Raw genomic sequence first — 15,945 nt, forward strand, 5'->3', positions numbered from 1 at the left:
TCCCGGTAACATCAGGATCCCAGTAACACCGAGATCCTGGGAACATCAAAACCCCAGTAACACCAGGATCCTGGGAACACTGAGATCATGGGAACAATGAGATCCCAGAAACACCAGGATCCTGGGAACAATGAGATCTCAGTAACACCAAGATCCTGGGAACACAAGGATCCTGGGAACAATGAGATCCCAGTAACACCAAGATCCTGGTAACATCAGGATCCCAGTAACACCATGATCCCGGTAACACCATGATCCAGGTAACACCAAGATCCCGGGAACACCAGGATCCCAGTAACACCGAGATCTCAGTAACACTGTGATCCCAGTAACACCGAGATCCAGGCAACACCGAGCTCCCGCGGTGCCAGTCCGTACAAGGGCCCAGCCCCATCCATCCCTGCCCTTAGGGACACTTGACAGACTCGTTCCTGAAGTGCGGCCACACCCGCAGCAGATCCCGCGGCCAGTAGTGGTGCACCATGACCAGCCGCGAGAAGCGACACTTGTCGTAGTCCAGCCGGTACATGTTGAACGCGCCGGCCGGCGGGTCGGTGACGGGCACGCCCAGGGCGTGCAGGCAGATACCCACGAACGCATCCTCCATGTTGATAACGGGCAGCAGCTGCGCCACGGCGAAGACCCGCAGCGCCAGCGGCCCCGAGAGCACGTAGGCCGGCCCGCCGCAGTACGGCGGGTACGTGTCGTTGGGGTACACCTCCCGCGGCACGAACCACTTGTAGGCCCGGTTCCGCAGCGGCCCCGTGTGCCGGTACACGTAACCCGTGGCCAGGTCCGTCCTGACCGGCCGCAGCAACCGCCACAGGAACTCCAGGTTGAGGAAGACGTCGTGGTCGGCCTTGACCACGTAGGTGGCGTTGGGGCAGAAGCGACTCACCCACTCCAACCCCATCAACGTCTTGAGCGTCAGGTTGTTGTAGGTGTCCAGGAAGTCCTGCTGGATGAGATCCCCGTAGAGCTCGTCCTCCTCGCGCAGCACGGAGCGCAGCTCGGCGCCGAACACGGGGTGCAGGCCCAGCAGGAAGAGCCGCAGCACGCTCAGCCCCGGCACCGCGCTCTCGTCGCCCCACGTGCGGCGCACGGCGTCCCGCGCCGCCAGGTCGGCCGGCGACGACACCACGAGGAGCACGAGGAACGGCGTGCGCTCCCGGCACTTGTCGGGGTGGTTGAGCAGCCAGCGGTACGGGTACGGGTACGGCGGCTGCAGCTCGTGCCGCGGCGGTCGTGGTGGTCGCGGCGCCGTCGTGGCGTTGCCGGAGCGTTGGGGGGCGGCTCTGGGGGGCTCGGGGGTGCTGCTGGGAGGGGGCTCCGAGCGTTGGGATTGCAGGGCCAGCAGCGCCAGCGCCGCGGCCGCCGGCAGCAGGAGCAGGCGGCAGCTCTGGGAGAGTTTCATGGTGATACCTGGGGGGAAAAGAGGGGTGAGGGTGGGGTTGGGTCTGGGGGGGGCAGCAGGAGCCCGGCGACACCGGAATGGCACCGGGACCAGAACCCCAATGACACCAGAATCCCACTGACATTGGAATGGCACCAGTACCAAAATCCCAATGACACCGGAATGGCACCAGGACCAGAACCCCACTGGTACCAGAATCCCACTGACACCGGAATGGCACCAGTACCAAAATCCCACTGGTACCAGAATGGCACTGGTACCAAAATCCCACTGACACTGGAATGGCACCAGGACTGGAATGGCACCAGTACCAAAACCCCACTGGTACCAGAATCCACTGACACCAGAATGGCACCGAGATCAGAATGGCACCGGGACCAAAACCCCAATGACACCAGTATGGCACCGGTACTGGAATGGCACCAGTACCAGAAACCCACTGACACCAGTACCAGAATCCCACTGACACTGGAATGGCACCAGTACCAGAAACCCACTGACACCAGTACTAAAATCCCACTGGTACCAGAATGGCACCAGTACCAAAATCCCACTGGTACCAGTACCAGAATCCCACTGACACCGGAATGGCACCGGGACCGGAATGGCACCAGTACCAGAAACCCACTGGTACCGGAATGGCACCAGTACTAAAATCCCACTGGTACCAAAACCCCACCAGTACCAAAATCCCACCAGTACCAGAATCCCACTGGTACCAGAATCCCACTGGTACCGGAATGGCACCAGTACTAAAATCCCACTGGTACCAAAAACCCACCAGTACCAAAATCCCACCAGTACCAGAATCCCACTGGTACCAGAATCCCACTGGTACCGGAATGGCACCAGTACTAAAATCCCACTGGTACCAAAAACCCACCAGTACCAAAATCCCACCAGTACCAGAATCCCACTGGTACCAGAATGGCACTGGTAACAAAATCCCACTGACACCAGTATGGCACCAGTACCAAAATCCCACTGGTACCAGTACCAGAATCCCACTGGTACCAAAATCCCACCAGTACCAGTATGGCACCAGTACTAAAATCCCACTGGTACTGGAATGGTACCGGTACCAAAATCCCACTGCTACCAGAATCCCACCAGTACCAAAATCTCACTGACACCAGAATGGCACCAGTACCAAAATCCTTCCAGTACCAGAATCCCACTGGCACCAGTATGGCACCAGTACCAAAATCCCACCAGTACCAGAATGGCACCAGTACTAAAATCCCACTGGTACCAGTACCAGAATCCCACTGGCACCAGTACGGCACCAGTACCAAAATGCCACTGATACCCCAATCCCAATCCCACCCCATTCACCCTCCCCATTCCCGGACCCCTCCCCATTTCCATTTCCCCATTCCCGACCCCTCCCCATTCCCCATTCCCCATTCCCGGACCCCTCCCCAACCCCAATCCCTCCCCATTCCCGGACCCCTCCCCATTCCCAATTCTCCATTCCCGGACCCCTCCCCATTTCCCTTTCCCATTCCCGACCCCTCCCCATTCCGCCCCCCCCTCCCCCCCCCCCGTTCCTGATAAGGCTCCACACGCGATAAGGGCGGAGGCGCCGCCGGGGCCGCGCCAGTTCCACCAGTCAGACCAGTTCGGGGGTCTCTGGGGAGCGCTGGGGGGCGCTGGGGCTGAGTCCAGCTCTGCCCAGTTCATCCCAGTTCATCCCAGTTCGCTCCTGGGCTTTCCCAGTTCATCCCAGTTCACTCCCGGGCTTTCCCAGTTCACTCCTGGGCTTTCCCAGTTCACTCCCAGTTCATTCCTGGGCTTTCCCAGTTCACTCCTGGGCTTTCCCAGTTCATCCCAGTTCGCTCCTGGGCTTTCCCAGTTCATCCCAGTTCACTCCTGGGCTTTCCCAGTTCATCCCAGTTCATTCCTGGGCTTTCCCAGTTCATCCCATTTCACTCCTGGGCTTTCCCAGTTCGCTCCTGGGCTTTCCCAGTTCATCCCAGTTCATTCCTGGGCTTTCCCAGTTCATCCCAGTTCACTCCCAGTTCACTCCCGGGCTTTCCCAGTTCGCTCCTGGGCTTTCCCAGTTCATCCCATTTCACTCCTGGGCTTTCCCAGTTCACTCCCAGTTCACTCCTGGGCTTTCCCAGTTCACTCCCAGTTCACTCCCGGGCTTTCCCAGTTCGCTCACAGGCTTTCCCTTCCAGTTCACTCCTGGGCTTTCCCAGTTCACTCCCAGTTCATTCCTGGGCTTTCCCAGTTCATCCCAGTTCACTCCCGGGCTTTCCCAGTTCGCTCCTGGGCTTTCCCAGTTCATCCCAGTTCACTCCTGGGCTTTCCCAGTTCATCCCAGTTAAACCCAGGTGCTGCTCCCATTTTGTTGCAGTGACTCACAGTGTATCCCAGTGCATCCCAGTTCATCCCAGTTAACTCCAGGTGCCATTCCCAGTTTATCCCAGTGCATCCCAGTCACTCACAGCGGCTCCCAGTTCAGTCCAGGCGCAGCTCCCAGCCCTTCCCAGTGCTCCCAGTAACTCCCAGTGATTCCCAGTAACTCCCAGTGCGTCCCAGTCACTCCCAGTAGCTCCCAGTTCAGTGCAGGTGCAGCTCCCAGCCCTTCCCAGTGCTCCCAGTAACTCCCAGTGTATCCCAGTCACTCCCAGTGTATCCCAGTTTATCCCAGTAACTCCCAGTGGCTCCCAGTTTAATCCAGGCACAGCTCCCAGCCCTTCCCAGTGCTCCCAGTAACTCCCAGTGATTCCCAGTTAATTCCAGGTGCCCTTTCCAGTGTATCCCAGTGCATCCCAGTTAATTACAGGTGGCAGTCTCAGCCCTTCCCAGTGCTCCCAGTGATTCCCAGTAACTCCCAGTGCGTCCCAGTCACTCCCAGTAGCTCCCAGTTCAGTGCAGGTGCAGCTCCCAGCCCTTCCCAGTGCTCCCAGTAACTCCCAGTGCATCCCAGTGCATCCCAGTCACTCACAGTGGCTCCCAGTGAAGTTTAGGTGCAGCTCCCAGCCCTTCCCAGTTTATCCCAGTAACTCCCAGTGTATCCCAGTTTATCCCAGTGTATCCCAGTGGCTCCCAGTTCAGTCCAAGCGCAGCTCCCAAACCTTCCCAGTGTATCCCAGTCCATCCCAGTCACTCACAGCAGCTCCCAGTTCAATCCAGCCGCGGCTCCCAGCCCTTCCCAGTGCTCCCAGTAACTCCCAGTGATTCCCAGTTAATTCCAGGTGCCCTTTCCAGTGTATCCCAGTTTATCCCAGTCCATCCCAGTCACTCACAGTAGCTCCCAGTAGCTCCCAGTTCAGTCCAGGTGCAGCTCCCAGCCCTTCCCCGTGCTCCCAGTAACTCCCAGTGTATCCCAGTGGCTCCCAGTTAACTCCAGGTGCCATTCCCAGTAATTCCCAGTGATTCCCAGTTTATCCCAGATTATCCCAGTCATTCACAGCGGCTCCCAGTTCAGTGCAGCCGCGGCTCCCAGCCCTTCCCAGTGCTCCCAGTAATTTCCAGTGTATCCCAGTTAACTCCAGGTGCCCTTCCCAGTGTGTCCCAGTGTATCCCAGTAATTCCCAGTGTGTCCCAGTCACTCCCAGTAGCTCCCAGTTCAGTCCAGGCGCAGCTCCCAGCCCTTCCCAGTGCTCCCAGTAATTCCCAGTGTATCCCAGTCACTCACAGTGTATCCCAGTTTATCCCAGTAACTCCCAGTGGCTCCCAGTTTAATCCAGGCGCAGCTCCCAGCCCTTCCCAGTGCTCCCAGTAACTCCCAGTGATTCCCAGTTAATTCCAGGTGCCCTTTCCAGTGCATCCCAGTCCATCCCAGTAACTCCCAGTCCATCCCAGTCACTCACAGCGGCTCCCAGTAGCTCCCAGTTCAGTCCAGCCGCGGCTCCCAGCCCTTCCCAGTAACTCCCAGTGTATCCCAGTTTATCCCAGTGTATCCCAGTTCAGTCCAGGCACAGCTCCCAGACCTTCCCAGTTTATCCCAGTCCATCCCAGTCACTCACAGCAGCTCCCAGTTCAATCCAGCCGCGGCTCCCAGCCCTTCCCAGTGCTCCCAGTTAACTCCAGGTGCCATTCCCAGTGCATCCCAGTTTATCCCAGTGCATCCCAGTCCATCCCAGTCACTCACAGCAGCTCCCAGTTCAGTGCAGCCGCGGCTCCCAGCCCTTCCCAGTGCTCCCAGTGTATCCCAGTTTATCCCAAAGGCTCCCAGTTCAGTGCAGCCGCGGCTCCCAGCCCTTCCCAGTTTATCCCAGTCCATCCCAGTCACTCACAGCAGCTCCCAGTAGCTCCCAGTAACTCCAGGTGCCCTTCCCAGTGCTCCCAGTTTATCCCAGTTTATCCCAGTCCATCCCAGTCACTCACAGCAGCTCCCAGTAGCTCCCAGTTAACTCCAGGTGCCCTTCCCAGTAATTCCCAGTGATTCCCAGTTTATCCCAGTGCATCCCAGTCCATCCCAGTCACTCACAGCAGCTCCCAGCAGCTCCCAGTTCAGCGCAGCCGCGGCTCCCAGTGCTCCCAGTGCTCCCAGTGCTCCCAGTTCCCGTCCCGCGCTGCCTCTGCGGTGGCCGTGCCCGCAGGGACAGAAATTTGCGGGCTCGGGTGACGCAGGTGCCACCACCTGGGCCGGGCCACGCCCCGGGGCCACACCCAGCGCTGCTCAAACTTCCGCCTGCGGTGCCACCGCCGGGTGACAGCGACACCGAACCGGGGTCACCCAGCTGGGGACACCGCACGGGTGTCACCACGGGCACGCGGGTGTCACCACAGAGAGGGGACACAGGTGACACTGACCACAGGTGACACCACGGAGAGGGGACACAGGTGACACTGACCACAGGTGACACCACAGACAGGTGACAAAAACCCCAAGTGCCACCACAGAGATGTGACACAGGTGACAAAGACCCCAGGTCCCACCACGGACAGGTGACACAGGTGACACTGACCCCAGGTGCCACCACAGACAGGTGACACAGGTGACACTGACCCCAGGTGACACCACAGAGAGGTGACACAGGTGACAAAAACCCCAGGAGCCACCACAGACCCCAGGTGACACCACAGAGAGGTGACACAGACCCCAGGTGACACCAAGGACAGGTGACACAGGTGACACTGACCCCAGGTGCCACCACAGACAGGTGACACAGGTGACACCGACCCCAGGTGCCACCACAGACCCCAGGTGCCACCACAGAGAGGTGACACAGGTGACACCGACCCCAGGTGACAAAGACCCCAGGTGCCACCATGGACAGGTGACACAGGTGACACCGACCCCAGGAGCCACCACAGACCCCAGATGCCACCACAGACAGGTGACAGAGACCCCAGGTGCCACCAAGGACAGGTGACACAGGTGACACTGACCCCAGGTGCCACCACAGACAGGTGACACAGGTGACACCACAGACAGGTGACAGACCCCAGGTGACACCAAGGACAGGTGACACAGGTGACACCGACCCCAGGAGCCACCACAGACCCCAGGTGACACCATAGACAGGTGACACAGGTGACAAAAACCCCAGGTGCCACCACAGAGAGGTGACACAGGTGACACAGAGGTCAGAGGTGTCCCTGTCACCCCCGGCCTGGTGGGACAAAGGGACAAGGGGACAAAGGGACAAAGGCCATCGTGGGAATGTCACCTGCAGGGAACCCCCTGCCAGTCCTGAATCCTCAGAAAGTGTCCCCAAAATGTGTCCCCAAAGTGTCCCCATTGTCTCCAAAATGTGTCCCCAAAATGTGTCCCCAAAAAGGGTCCCCAAAGTGTCCCCAGTGTCCCCAAAATGTCCCTAAAAATGTCTCCAAAAAGTGTCCCCAGTGTCCCCAAAGTGTCCCCGAAGTGTCCCAAAATGTGTCCCCAAAAATGCCCCTAAAAAGTGTCCCCAAAGTGTCCCCAGTGTCCCCAAAATGTCCCCAAAAAGTGTCCCCAAAAAGGGTCCCTAAAAAGGGTCCCCAAAAAGTGTCCCCATTGTCCCCACTGTCCCCAAAATGTCCCCGAAGTGTCCCAAAAGTGTCCCCAAAAAATGTCCCCAGTGTCCCCAAGGTCCCCAAAATGTCCCAAAAAATGTCCCTAAAGTGTCCCCAGTGTCCCCAAAGTGTCCCTAAAAAGTGTCCCCAAAATATGTCCCCAAAAATGTCCCTAAAGTGTCCCAAATGTCCCTAAAAAGGGTCCCCAAAAAGGGTCCCTAAAAAGGGTCCCCAAAATGTGTCCCCAAAAAGGGTCCCCAGTGTCCCCAAAGTGTCCCCGAAGTGTCCCAAAATGTGTCCCCAAAAAATGTCCCCAAGGTCCCCAAAATGTCCCAAAAAATGTCCCTGAAGTGTCCCCAGTGTCCCTAAAAAGTGTCCCCAAAATATGTCCCCAAAAATGTCCCAGAAGTGTCCCAAATGTCCCTAAAAAGGGTCCCCAAAGTGTCCCCAAAATGTGTCCCCAAAAATGTCCCCAAAGTGTCCCCAAGGTGTCCCCACCCCCACCGGAGCCGTTTCCCTTTTCCCTCCCGGACTTTTTTATTTCCCTTAAAAAAAAAAACCTCAAAAAAGTAAAAACAAAACAACAAAAAAATTTTATAAAAAAATATCCAGAGAAAGAGGGGGGACAAAGGGGGGGCTGAGAAATGAGGGGGGGGGGGTCCCTGGGAATGGGGGGGGCTCTGGGGGGGTCCCCTCAATCTGGGGGGTCCCTCCTCAATCCAGGGGGGCTCCCCTCAATTTAGGGGTCTCCCCTCAATCTGGAGGGTCTCCCCTCAATCCGGGGGGGCTCTGGGGGGTCCCCTCAGTCCAGGGGGTCCCTCCTCATTCTGGGGGGCTCCCCTCAGTCTGGGGGGGCTCTGGGGGGCTCCCCTGAATCTGAGGGGTCTCCCCTCAATCTGGGGGTCTCCCCTCAGTCTGGGGATGTCCCCTCAATCCAGGGGGTCTCCCCTCAATCTGGGGGTCCCCCCTCAATCCAGGGGGGCTCTGGGGGGTCCCCCCTCAATCCAGGGGTCTCCCCTCAATCTGGGGATGTCCCCTCAGTCCAGGGGGGTCTCCCCTCAATCTGGGGGGTCCCCCCTCACTCCAGGGGTCCCCCCTCACTCCAGGGGGGCTCTCCTCAATCTGGGGGTCCCCCCTCAATCCAGGGGGATCCCCACAGACCCCAGAGCCTCCCGTGCCCGGGGGGGGTCTCCCCTCAATCTGGGGGGGCTCTGGGGGATCCCCTCAGTCTGGGGGTCTCTCCTCAATCCAGGGGTCCCCCCACAATCCAGGGGGATCCCCACAGACCCCAGAGCCTCCCGTGCCCAGGGGGGGCTCCCCTCAATCCAAGGGGCTCCCCTCACTTTGGGGGGGCTCTCCTGAGTCTGGGGGCTCCCCTCAGTCTGGGGGGGCTCTGGGGGTCTCCCCTCAGTCCAGGGGCTCCCCCCTCAGTCCAGGGGGATCCCCACAGACCCCAGGGCCTCCCGTGCCCAGGGGGGGGCTCCCCTCAATCCAGGGGTCCCCCCTCAATCCAGGGGGGTTCTCCTCAATCTGGGGGGGCTCCCCTCAATTTAGGGGGCTCCTCTGAGTCTGGGGGATCCCCTCAATCCAGGGGTCTCCCCTCACTCTGGGGGTCTCCCCTCAATCCAGGGGGATCCCCACAGACCCCAGAGCCTCCCGTGCCCAGGGGCGGGCTCCCCTCAATCTGGGGGGGCTCTGGGGGGCTCCCCTCACTCCAGGGGGTCCCCCCTCAATCTGGGGGTCCCCCCTCAATCCAGGGGGGCTCTGGGGGGCTCCCCTCACTCTGGGGGCTCCCCCCAATCCAGGGGTCTCCCCTCAGTCCAGGGGGATCCCCACAGACCCCAGGGCCTCCCGTGCCCAGGGGGGGCTCCCCTCAATCCAGGGGTCCCCCCTCACTTTGGGGGGGCTCTCCTGAATCTGGGGGGGCTCCCCTCACTCTGGGGGTCCCCCCTCAATCCAGGAGGATCCCCACAGACCCCAGAGCCTCCCGTGCCCAGGGGGGGGCTCCCCCCCTCCCCCCGTACATCCTCTCCATGAACTCGCGCACGAACTCGGGGAAGCGCCGCTGCACGATGCTCTCCCTGATGGATCCCATCAGCTTCATCTGGGGAGGAGGGGGGGGGATTCCAGGGGGGTCAGCGAGGTGTTGAGACCCCCCAGCCCCTCCTCACACCCCCCAGAGCCCCCCCAAATCCCCCCCAGCCCACCTGGTAGGCGATGTTGTGCAGGGTCAGCAGGTGCAGCGCCGCCGTGTTGGAGCGCAGCAGCGCGTGCAGGTACGCCCGGGAATACCTGGGAAAGGATTTTGGGGAGGGGGTTTCTGGGGGGGTTCAGCCCCACTCTGGACACCCCCAGGTATCCCCCCGAGCCCCCCACACCCACCTCTGGCAGGTGGGGCAGCCGCAGTCGGCGTCGATGGGGCGGAAATCTTTGGCGAATTGGCGATTCTTCAGCTGCAGGGAGCCCCAGGGCACCAGGGCGGAGCCGAAACGCTGCGGGGTGAGGGGGGGGTCAGGACGGGTTGGGGAGGGGTCCCAAACCTTGAGGAGGGGTCGGGGGTCCCCAATCCCCCCTCCCAGACCCTCCCAGCCCCCTCCCCTTACCGCAGTGCGGGTGGGGAACACGCAGTCGAACATGTCGCAGCCCAGCGCCACGCACACCACCAGGTCCGTGGCGTAACTGGGGAGGGGGGAATTTGGGGGTGATTCCGGGGGTCTCCCCAGCTCAGAGCGCTCTGAGGGGGTGCTGGGGAAGCCCCCAGACTCACCCCACGCCCATCAGGTAGCGAGGTTTGTCCCTGGGCAGGAGCTCGGCGCTGAACTTCACCGTGCGCCAGAACTGAGCCTTGTCCTCGCCCCCGCTCAGGCCCCCGATGGCAAAGCCGGGCACGTCCCGCTGGGTCATGGCTGGGGAGGGGGAGAGACCCCTCCTCAAATCATCAATGAACCCCTGGGACCCCCCAGGTCACCTCTGAACCCCCCAGGTCACCCCTGAACCCCCCAAATCACCCCTGAGCTCCCTGAACCCCCTGAACCCACCCAGAGCCCCCAGTGCAGAGCCGGGCACGTCTCGCTGGGTCATGGCTGGGGAGGGGGAGAGACCCCCCCTCAAATCATCCATGAACCTCTGAGACCCCCCTCAAATCATCCATGAACCTCTGAGACCCCCCTCAAATCATCCATGAACCTCTGAGACCCCCCTCAAATCATCCATGAACCTCTGAGACCCCCCTCAAATCATCCATGAACCTCTGAGACCCCCCTCAAATCATCATGAACCCCCCAAACCACCCCTGAGCCCCTGGAGTCACCCCTGAGCTCCCTGAGTCACCCAGATCCACCCAGAGCCGGGCACGTCCCGCTGGGTCATGGCTGGGGAGGGGGATGGAGACCCCCCCCAAATCATTCCTGAACCTCTGGGACCCCCCTCAAATCATCCCTGAACCCCCCAAATCATCATGAACCCCCAATCACCCCTGAGCTCCCTGAGACCCCCCAAACCCATCCAGAGCTCCCAGTGCAGAACTGGGCACGTCCCGCTGGGTCATGGCTGGGGAGGGGGAGAGACCCCCCCTCAAATCATTCCTGAACCTCTGAGACCCCCCTCAAATCATCCATGAACCCCCCAATCACCCCTGAACCTCCTGGGATCCCCTGAGTCACCCTGAGCCCACCCAGACCCACCAGTGCAGAGCTGGGCACGTCCCGCTGGGTCATGGCTGGGGAGGGGGATGGAGACCCCCCTCAAATCATTCCTGAACCCCAAATCATCCTGGGACCCCCCCTCAAATCATCAATGAACCCCTCAAACCACCCCTGAGCCCTCCAGGTCACCCCTGAACCCCCCCAAACCAGCCCTGAGCTCCCTGAGACCCCCCAAACCCACCCAAAGCTCCCAGTGCAGAACTGGGCACGTCCCGCTGGGTCATGGCTGGGGAGGGGGATGGAGACCCCCCCCAAATCATCAATGAACCCCCGGGACCCCCCTCAAATCATTCCTGAACCTCTGGGACCCCCCTCAAATCATCCATGAGCCCCCCAAACCACCCCTGAACCTCCTAAGTCACCCTGAGCTCCCTGAGCCCACCCAGAGCTCCCAGTGCAGAGCCGGGCACGTCCCGCTGGGTCATGGCTGGGGAGGGGGAGAGACCCCCCCTCAAATCATCCATGAACCTCTGAGACCCCCCTCAAATCATCCATGAACCTCTGAGACCCCCCTCAAATCATCCATGAACCTCTGAGACCCCCCTCAAATCATCATGAACCCCCCAAACCACCCCTGAGCCCCTGGAGTCACCCCTGAGCTCCCTGAGTCACCCAGATCCACCCAGAGCCGGGCACGTCCCGCTGGGTCATGGCTGGGGAGGGGGATGGAGACCCCCCCCAAATCATTCCTGAACCTCTGGGACCCCCCTCAAATCATCCCTGAACCCCTCAAATCATCCATGAACCCCCCAATCACCCCTGAGCTCCCTGAGCCCCCCCAAACCCACCCCGAGCTCCGAGTGCAGATCCGGGCACGTCCCGCTGGGTCATGGCTGGGGAGGGGGATGGAGACCCCCCCTCAAATCATCAATGAACCCCTGGGACCCCCCCCAAATCATTCCTGAACCCCTGGGACCCCCCCCAAATCATCAATGAACCCCTGGGACCCCCCCCAAATCATCAATGAACCCCCCAATCACCCCTGAACCCCCCAGCACCACCTGAGCCCCCTCAGGACCCCCCAAGCCCCCCCTGAGCCCCTCCCAAGCAGGGTGAGGGTGATGAGGGGATGAAGGCCCAGGGCTGAGGATGAGGATGATGATGATGAGGAGGAGATGAAGGCCCAGGGCTGAGGGATGAGGATGATGATGATGAGGAAGGGCGGATGAAGGCCCAGGAGTGCAGGGTGAGGATGATGACGAAGAGGAGGGGGGGGATGAAGGCCCAAGATTGCAGGGTGAGGATGATGAGGAGGGGATGAAGGCCCAGGGTTGATGATGATGATGGGGGGGGGGGGATGAAGGCCCAGGAGTGCAGGGTGAGGATGATGAGGAGAAGGGGGGGATGGAGGTCCAGGGCTGAGGATGCTGATGATGAGGGTGCTGAGGATGATGAGGAGGGGATGAAGGCCCAGGGCTGAGGGATGAGGATGATGAGGAGGGGATGAAGGGTCAGGGTTGATGATGATGATGAGGAGGGGATGAAGGCCCAGGGTTGAGGATTCTGATGAGGATGCTGAGGATGATGATGAGGGGATGAAGGCCCAGGGCTGATAATGATGATGATGATGAGGAAGAGGAGGGAATGAAGACCCAGGGTTGATGATGATGATGATCAGGAGGAGGGGATGAAGGCCCAGGGCTGAGACTGATGATGATGAGGGGGAGATGAAGGCCCAAGGATGATGATGATGCTGATGATACTGAGGATGATGATGAGGGGATGAAGGCCCAGGGCTGAGGCTGATGATACTGAGGATGATGATGAGGGGATGAAGACCCAGGGTTGATGCTGATGATACTGATGATGATGACGAGGGGATGAAGGCCCAGGGTTGATGATACTGAGGATGATGATGAGGGGATGAAGACCCAGGGCTGATGATGCTGATGATGATGATGAGGGGATGAAGGCCCAGGGTTGATGATGATGATGAGGGGATGAAGGCCCAAGAATGATGATGATGATGGGGGGATGAAGGCCCACCTTGGATGCAGCGCCGCCGCAGCTCCAGGTCCAGCCCCCCCTGCACGATGGCGAAGAGCAGCTGCTGCTGGGGACGGGAGTGAGCGGCCAGGCAGCGATCCAGCCAGCGAACCGACCTGGGGAGGGGGACAGGGGGTCATGGGGAGGGGTCTCAGGGGGTCATGGGGTCATGGGGAGGGGTCTCAGGGGATCCTGGGGGGGTCTCAGGGGGAGCAGCTGCTGCTGAGGGCGGGAGTGAGCGGCCAGGCAGCGATCCAGCCAGCGAACCGACCTGGGGAGGGGTCAGGGGGGGTCAGGGGGTCATGGGGAGGGGTCAGGGGGTCATGGGGAGGGGTCTCAGGGGGTCCTGGGGGGGAGCAGCTGCTGCTGGGGACGGGAGTGAGCGGCCAGGCAGCGATCCAGCCAGCGAACCGACCTGGGGAGGGGTCCTGGGGTCATGGGGAGGGGTCCTGAGGGGTCAGGGGGTCATGGGGAGGGGTCAGGGGGTCATGGGGAGGGGTCTCAGGGGGCCCTGGGGGGGTCTCAGGGGGTTCAGGGGAGGGGTCAGGGGGGTCCTGGGGTTCCTGAGGGGTCCCAGGAGGGTCTCAGAGGATCCTGGGGGGTCAGGGGGAGACCTGGGGGGATCCCAGAAGGGTCTCAGGGAATCCCAGGAGGGTCTTGGGGGGGGGTCTCAGGAAGGTCAGGGGGTCCTGGGGAGTCTCAGGAGGGTCTCAGGGGTTGCTGGGGGGTCTCAGGGGGTTCCGGGAGGGTCTTGGGGGGTCCTGGGGGGTCCCAGGAGGGTCTCAGGGGATCCTGGGGGGTTCTGGGGAGGGGTCTCAGGAGTTCCTGGGGGGGTCCCAAGAGGATCTCAGGGGGTCTCAGGAGAGTCTCAGGGGGTCCTGGGGTTCCTGAGGGGTCCCAGGAGGGTCTCAGGGGGATCCTGGGGGGTCTCAGGAGAGTCTCAGGGGTTGCTGGGGGGGTCTCAGGGGGTCCCAGGAGGGTCTTGGGGGGTCCCAGGAGGGTCTCAGGGGATCCCAGAAGGGTCTTAGAGAATCCTGGGGGGGATCCCATGATGGTCCCGGGGGATCCCAGGAGGGTCTTGGGGGTTCCTGGAGGGTCTCAAGGTGTCCTGGGTGGTCTCAGGGATTCCTGGGGGGTCCTAGGGGGATCCTGGGGGGGTCTCAGGGGGTCCCAGGGGGTCCCCACCTGTGCATGGCCTCCTCCACGCGCGGCCCCGTCGTGGTGCTGCTCACGACATCGTCCAACTGCATCACGATATCGGCCCCTGGGAGGGGGGGCAGGGTCAGGGGGAGCCCCCAGACCCATCCCTGATCCCCTGAGACCCCCCCAGACCCATCCCTGATCCCCCTGAGACCCCCCCAGACCCATCCCTGATCCCCCTGGGGTTTTGGGGAGCCCCCAGACCCATCCCTGATCCCCCTGGGGTTTTGGGGAGCCCCCAGACCCATCCCTGATCCCCCTGGGGTTTTGGGGAGCCCCCAGACCCATCCCTGATCCCCCTGGGGTTTTGGGGAGCCCCCAGACCCATCCCTGATCCCCCTGGGGTTTTGGGGAGCCCCCAGACCCTTTCCTACGGGGTTTTTTGGGGGCTCACCCAGCGCGTTCTGGATCTCCATGGATTTCTCCGGGCTCAGCAGGATCTGCTCCCCGCCGTGGGGGGGCTGGAACCGAACCCCCTCCTCCGACACCTCCGACAGCTCCAGCAGGGAAACCATCTGGAACCCGCCGCTGTCCTGGGGGGACCCCAAAACCGGGAATCAGCGGGGCTCGGAGCTCCGGGACACCCCCGGCCCGAAAATTCGGGGAGTTCTGGGGGTCCCCCCTCACCGTCAGCAGGTTGTGGGGCCAGTCCATGAAGCCGTGCAGGCCCCCGGAACGTTGGACCAGCTCCGCGCCCTGCGGAGAGAAAAGGCGGAGATCGGGAAGGGCACCGGGAACCGGGAACCGAGGGGAACCGGGGAGGTTCCACTGGAAATTGAAAACGGAGGGAGCTCGCAGCCGCCAGTCGCGGCTTTGCGAGGGAATTACGAGGCACGGGGTGGAAGCCTGGAGCTCCCCGGTGCTCCCGGAGCCCTCCCGGTGCCCCTCACCGGCCGCGTGCCCAGGTGGAACGTGTTGCCCAGGCAGATGCGGCAGCCGAGCGCGGCCAGCTGCGCGGCCGTCAGGCCCTTGGCGGTGCCGCGGGTGCCCACGGGCATGAACACGGGGCACGGCACGGTCCCGTGCGGCAGCCGCAGCTCCCCGGCCCGGGCGCGGCTCCGCCCGCACTCGGCCACGACGCGCAGAACCGGGACCGGCAGCGCCGGGCCCGCCGCGGGCGCCGCCATCTTGGGAGCACGTGACCGGAAAATGCGTAAGAGGCTGCGCCGGAAGTGACCGTTACCACGGCAACGCGGCCGCCATGTTGGGCCTGGTGGGGCTGGGGAACGCCCGAGCCTGGAGACGCCCAAAACGCCCCCAGAAATGGCCCAAATTCAGCATAGAGCCCGCTAAACTCAGGCAGGACAGGGAGCGGAGCCATTTCCTGCTGTTTGTAATCCCTGGGGGGGTCCCAGGAGGTTCCCGGGGCGTTCCAGCCCCGGGTCTTCGCTTCGGGACTGTCGTTCCCCGTGAGCGAACACACGACGCTCGACAGTCACGGGAGGGGCAGGAAACAGCGGAACAGCCAATCGGCGGGAAGGAATTCGGGATTGATGGCTGGCTGATGCATTGCGAGAGGGTTTTCTCTCCCCTACGGTTCCTCTCTCGGTTGCATTGGTCAGACCGGTGGAGGGGCGGGGAGGGAAGAGCAGGGCGGGCTCGGGGCAGCGACTGCGCCGCGGCGCTGAGGGGAAGTTCTGCTCCCCAATGAAATGGCGGAAACGCCACTGGGGGGCGGGACCACAG

At 61.7% G+C, this 15,945-nt stretch overlaps 2 protein-coding genes across 2 annotated transcripts; both read right to left on the reverse strand.

Moving 5' to 3' along the window:
• Positions 1 to 406: 406 nt before the first annotated feature.
• Positions 407 to 3,097, reverse strand: LOC117009444 (beta-1,3-galactosyltransferase 2-like). The gene is made up of 2 exons (XM_033083678.1): positions 2,982 to 3,097; positions 407 to 1,313 (listed from the first exon to the last, which is right to left on the reverse strand). Exons 1-2 carry the CDS (start codon positions 3,095 to 3,097, stop codon positions 407 to 409), a joined length of 1,023 nt encoding a protein of 340 aa, XP_032939569.1.
• A 6,166-nt stretch (positions 3,098 to 9,263) lies between these two features.
• Positions 9,264 to 15,386, reverse strand: QTRT1 (queuine tRNA-ribosyltransferase catalytic subunit 1). The gene is made up of 10 exons (XM_033083774.1): positions 15,150 to 15,386; positions 14,887 to 14,955; positions 14,654 to 14,792; positions 14,245 to 14,323; positions 13,060 to 13,175; positions 10,137 to 10,275; positions 9,973 to 10,048; positions 9,752 to 9,861; positions 9,577 to 9,661; positions 9,264 to 9,473 (listed from the first exon to the last, which is right to left on the reverse strand). The coding sequence occupies exons 1-10, from the start codon at positions 15,384 to 15,386 to the stop codon at positions 9,321 to 9,323; spliced, it is 1,203 nt and encodes a 400-aa protein (XP_032939665.1). The 3' UTR covers positions 9,264 to 9,320.
• Between the last annotated feature and the right edge of the window lie 559 nt (positions 15,387 to 15,945).

Source organism: Catharus ustulatus, chromosome 33, assembly GCF_009819885.2.
Source record: "Catharus ustulatus isolate bCatUst1 chromosome 33, bCatUst1.pri.v2, whole genome shotgun sequence".
Taxonomy (NCBI): Eukaryota; Metazoa; Chordata; class Aves; order Passeriformes; family Turdidae; genus Catharus; species Catharus ustulatus.

Bases quoted from the DNA above. Each gene is read 5' to 3' on its own strand.
- LOC117009444 (XM_033083678.1), bottom strand. From the start codon at position 3,097: ATGAACTGGGCAGAGCTGGACTCAGCCCCAGCGCCCCCCAGCGCTCCC. The intron at 1,314-2,981 runs GTGTGGAGCCTT...CCCTCCCAGCAG, and splicing joins GGCGCCTCCGCCCTTATCGC to CACCCCCGAGCCCCCCAGAG.
- QTRT1 (XM_033083774.1), bottom strand. From the start codon at position 15,386: ATGGCGGCGCCCGCGGCGGGCCCGGCGCTGCCGGTCCCGGTTCTGCGC. The intron at 13,176-14,244 runs GTGGGGACCCCC...CCCCCTCCCCAG, and splicing joins GTGGAGGAGGCCATGCACAG to GTCGGTTCGCTGGCTGGATC. The intron at 10,049-10,136 runs GTGAGTCTGGGG...CCCCCTCCCCAG, and splicing joins CGCTACCTGATGGGCGTGGG to TTACGCCACGGACCTGGTGG.